This window comes from Tachysurus fulvidraco, chromosome 3, assembly GCF_022655615.1.
Source record: "Tachysurus fulvidraco isolate hzauxx_2018 chromosome 3, HZAU_PFXX_2.0, whole genome shotgun sequence".
NCBI classification, from domain to species: Eukaryota; Metazoa; Chordata; class Actinopteri; order Siluriformes; family Bagridae; genus Tachysurus; species Tachysurus fulvidraco.
This window is the reverse complement of record NC_062520.1, coordinates 22,021,763-22,026,763: the sequence shown is the minus strand read 5'-3', so window position 1 is coordinate 22,026,763 and position 5,001 is coordinate 22,021,763. Positions and strand designations below refer to the sequence as shown.

General features: G+C 41.7%; 1 protein-coding gene across 1 annotated transcript; it reads right to left on the bottom strand.

Annotated features, from left to right (window-relative positions):
- Positions 1 to 1,142: 1,142 nt before the first annotated feature.
- sp8b (sp8 transcription factor b) lies at positions 1,143 to 3,964 on the bottom strand. Its single transcript, XM_027149700.2, has 2 exons — positions 3,571 to 3,964; positions 1,143 to 3,418 (listed from the first exon to the last, which is right to left on the bottom strand). Exon 2 carries the CDS (start codon positions 3,383 to 3,385, stop codon positions 2,069 to 2,071), a length of 1,317 nt encoding a protein of 438 aa, XP_027005501.1. The 5' UTR covers positions 3,386 to 3,418; positions 3,571 to 3,964; the 3' UTR covers positions 1,143 to 2,068.
- Positions 3,965 to 5,001: the final 1,037 nt, after the last annotated feature.

The following is a 5,001-nucleotide window of genomic DNA, read 5'->3' as shown; positions in this document are numbered from 1 at the left end:
CCTATACTTTTATTCAGTGTGTTTGCTTCTACCGCTATTTGGACATATTAAATCCTGTGAGTACAATAGCGGTTTGAGGCCACAGAGGGGCGCTACGACCCCACAGTACGATACCGCATTTCCTTTACGCACGCATCACTTTAACCTTTACACTTATCTCACTTAGAGCAAACAAAAATAAACAAGATAAACTCTGAGGAACGAATGAAAGACTCAAAAAAGTCGAAAAATATCAGGAAAATTGTCATTAGATTATTCGTTTAAAACGTTTAGAAAAAATTCCAACTCCAAGCGTTTTTACGCATATAAAGAAACAATAAAAGTTTTTCCATGCAGGTCCATATGACTCATATTCAACAACTAGGATAAAACTTACAGGGATTTTTTTTCGATTATTCGTTGCAAATAATCCAGCTATATATTATTGCATCTTCTCGTGAGGCATCGATGAAAACACGCAGTATTTGCTACGGGATTTGATTTCGGTGTATTTCAATTTACTGCACCCTTTTCCCCTTTTTCTTTCTGAGGAAACAATGACGCTTTCGGCCTGAACTGAATCTAACCTTTTAACAGATACTGAATAGATTAGACGAGTCTGAATAAATGTGTAATACATGTTCAATCAAAAAGCACAGTTAATAATGACACGTTGGTTTGCAAAAATAAAAAAAAAAATCCCTATAGTTTTGCTAATTTCTCTCTTTCTCTCTCTCTTTTTCTCTCTTTCTCTCTAAAAAAAGAGAACATTTAATTCACATTTAAGATTAACAGCCTAAGAAATAATCTATAACGAATCTGTCCAAAGTTGGTGAGGAAATTGTGAAGTTCATTGGAAGCAAAAATCTATATAATAATTAATATTTTGTTTTAAATATAGAAATGTGTGAAAATACTCATGTTAATTCCATTAAAACGTACACTGTGTTTGACGCAAACTCCGTGCATCATTTTTTAAACAAGGAACAAGTTTTCTTTGAATTTCATAGTTTCACAAAATCCTACAAAATAATGGCTAAATATCCTAAATATTCTTGGTATATTTATGTTCAAGTGACTGAACAAAACCATTTTTTTTTTGGTTGGCTTAGGGAGTCAAAGAAACTGACATAAAGTGCAGAGTGATAGTAAACTTAACCCATGTTGCCTTTATTGAGGGGCTTTGAGAGAGAGAGCCATTTCTTGGGAGAAAAGTATTGAAATGAGCTCCTCTCACATGTGCATGCTGACATAAATGATGTCATTAATTTCGATTTTTCAGTTTTACAGTTTAAAGGTGCGACTCTATTAAATCGCAAAATTAAAGATCAGTTATACAAAAAAGAAAGTCCAATTTATGGATAAATATGACGTCTTGACAAAAATGCACTCCATTTGATATATTTACTAAAGTCAATATGCAACTAAAAATAGCTACTATACAAAAATGTATCTTGGACAGTACGTTACCCAAACTTTTACACAGGTATGTAATAATCCTCTAAACTATTCTATACAGTTTCAATATGTACATTTTTCAGCAATAGCAAATAAGTAAATTTCATACAAATATTGTCAGCTTTTGTATTCTTCCTGAATAAAGACCAATGTGCGACATATATGCTATGCTTCTTTTTTTTTTTTTTGCAATATTAAAGAAATTATTTTGAACAAAAAAAATCTTGGCCACATTACAGCGTATTTTAATTGTGAATTTTGTGAATAAAGTGCCACTGTTTTATTTTGAGGAAACAGAACAGAAGCGAAACATTGCTGGCCCTTTCACTGATTGACATTTCAAAACTTTGATTTAACGAATTCAACTGTATCCAACACGAATCCATTAAAATGGGCCTTTGGAGCAAATTCGTCTTCGTGCCCAGATTTCCCCCAAAAGTTTTCACTTCTTTCCTGCGACTGCGTCACAGAATCTGTCCGGGCCAAGGCTGACTTTTTGCGTTATCATCAACTTTATGTCTTGATAACGTCGAAGTGAAGCTGGCTCCTCAGTTATTTCTTAGTAAACCTCAGTACCTTGTTTGTAAAGGTCACTAACCCTGCCGCTTCAATTCCAGTCATTTTAAGCAGTTTAATCGAGGGAGTTGGCGCGGCCGTTCATACTCGGCGGAAGTGCCTCGGCGGGCTGTAGCAAGTCGGGGGAATTGCATGAAGGGCTGCCGGGCCCGCTGTGCTCGCTGTCGGTGTCACTGCCCCTTTTGCCGCCGCTGCCGCCCGAACCAGAGCCCGCAGAGCCGCCTGCACTGTGGGTCTTCACGTGTTTGCTCAGGTGGTCACTGCGCATGAAGCGCTTGTTGCACACAGGGCATGCGAAACGCTTCTCACCTGTGTGCGTGCGCAGGTGCCTCTGGAGCTCATCGGAGCGCGTGAAGCGCTTGCCGCAGAAGAGCCAGTTACACACGAAAGGCCGCTCGCCCGTGTGCCACCTCAGATGCGCCTTGAGGTGCGACGTCTTGCCGTACACCTTGCCACAACCGGGGATGTGGCAGCTGTGAAGGCCTTTACGGCGCAAGCTCGCACCCGCAGGTCCCAGGCGTTCTGCCTCCTGGCAGTTGGGGCAATCACACGTGGCACGGCCCGAGTAGCGGCGCGCTGACGACCTGGGTGAGCCAGCCAGTGAGGCAGACGGGGCCGCGCTCAGCATGGCACCTCCTGCGCCGCCCAGGGGAGATGGGCTCGAGTCCGGGTAGGAAGAGAGTACAGGCTTAAAGCCGTCCATGATGTGCTGCCCGCCGGACAGCAGGTGTGGCGACGCACTTGTGCTGAATGCAGAGTGACTCAAACCGGAATAGTCCGAGTTGTAGCCGCCCAGCGGCGAATGCAAAGACGTTTGGAGTCCTCCTGAGTGGAGTGGTGTCTGCAGCGCTGCGGCGCCGTTGGCGTTTTGGACGTCAATCCATCCGGCGCCAACGTCCCACCAGGCGGAAGCGCTTGTGGCACCAACATCGCCAGTCGGCAACCCGGCGTGCGAAGATTTGAACCATGATTCGTACGGGTGCGCAACGCTCATGCGCGGGTAGATGCCTTGTAAGCCGTCCACGCTGGCGTGCACTTTGGAGATGAACACTGGCTGATGGCCGGCTTCCTGAGAGGCGCTCGATGCCGGTGGCTGGAACACGGGGTAGTCGTTGCCGAGATGAGAGTTGGAGGAGGCTCCGGGTGTCAGTGAGAAGGCGCTAGACGCAGTTGTGCCACCAGCACCGAAGGAGTCTGTCAAAGCCCCGCCGTTTCTGGTCACGCCAAAACTGGAGGATAAACCCGAGCCCAGACTGCAGCTGCTAGCCGTTGCGCGCTTCCATGGGTGAAATCCCTTTCCGAAAGACGACGTGTTATCCGAAATCGCGGATGGAGAAGGGCACCCGATCTTGTTGCAAGTCGCAGCCAGCATGGCTAAAGGTGTCGAACCTAATCGCGGTTCCTCCTGGAGAAATAAAACGAGTTTAATGGTGAGTTTATATGCAGTTAATATTTTCATTAATAACAACAGCAAATCTGTTTTTCTCGCTTTAACCAGTTGCAACTGGCAAATGTTAAACTACTGGCTAACAATAGTAACTAAGTTAGAAGACATACCTGTAGGATGGATGGTATAAAAGCTAGGATAAAACAAGTACTAACTTTAGGCACCGGTCAAATATATATATATCATATATATTCCAACATGGACGTACTATGAACATGAGAAGAATTTGTCGGATAGAAACCAGGTCGCAGATTAGAAATGAACCTCCGCTTGGATCTGCTCACTTGCTTCCACAACACATAATCAAGTGACTGTCTTTCCTTCGCTGACCGAAGTAATTTTAATCCCCTCGGCAGAACAATGGTAGGACTAATTAAACCAGCAAGAAACTCCTTAGACTCACCCCTAGAAGTGAAGTTGCCATCACAAAAGTGCCCTCCTCAGAGGATCTTTTTTATATTTATGAATTAGAGCGGTGTTTTTTTTTAGAGGTGTGCAATACAATGATGTGGTCCGCCCATTCCAGCACAATTGTAGGCTCTGCTCAGGCTTTGAAGTGCCGCTGTGACCTGGGCGACCAATCAGAGCAGCCGTACTTTCACGCGGCCACATTCTAGCGTGAGGTCATCAATAGCGCGCTCCAGACACGTTCCTCCACCCCCTTCATCCAGCCAAAGCGCAACTTTAATGAGCCACTGGAATTGTTTAGAAAAGTTGAACTTTGTTTTGTTATGATAACTTCTGTTGGAGCACTGTATTCAGTCGTGCAATTGTATATAATAACAATAACAATAACATGATTATTGTTATTATTATTGTTGTTATATTGTTGTTGTTGTTATTAATAACAAACTACAACAATAACAACTCTAATAATAATAATAATAATAATAATAATAATAATAATAATAATAATAATATGCCTAAACCCTTAAAAGAGACTTTTTGTTTTCTGCTGTAGACTTCAACCAATAAAAGTAAGATTTCAGACATGAAAACAAGACTTTATAGTTGCTCATATATTGCTCATATATATATATATATATATATATATATATATATATATATATATATATATATATATATATATATATATATATGATATATAATTTATATATCATTTAGTTTCTGCATTACATTTTATTCCCAGAAACAAAGGATAAAAAGAGGACCAGCTGTCATTCACCCCTCCCCAAGATTTCTTCTAAGTCTATCATAACTGCAGTAAATGGTGTTAAACTGACCGCACCTACTGTTTGACGCATTTATATTTAAATGAATAGAATATAGCTTGTGCTAAGTATGCGCCTCCTGAGTTTACTGCTGGTTGTAAATCTGATTGAAAGCGCACAATTTGAGGATGTAAACTATTTCTCGGTTTCTTTCCGAGGTGATAGAGTGATAGGTGATATAATAGATTATGTCGCCCATGAGGTCCCTGAATACTGGGATCCTCTCAGGATAATGAAGCAGGATAGGAAGCTCTATTTACATGCAGTATAGCATGCGAGGCATAAATTTCATTTGAATTTCAAATTTAA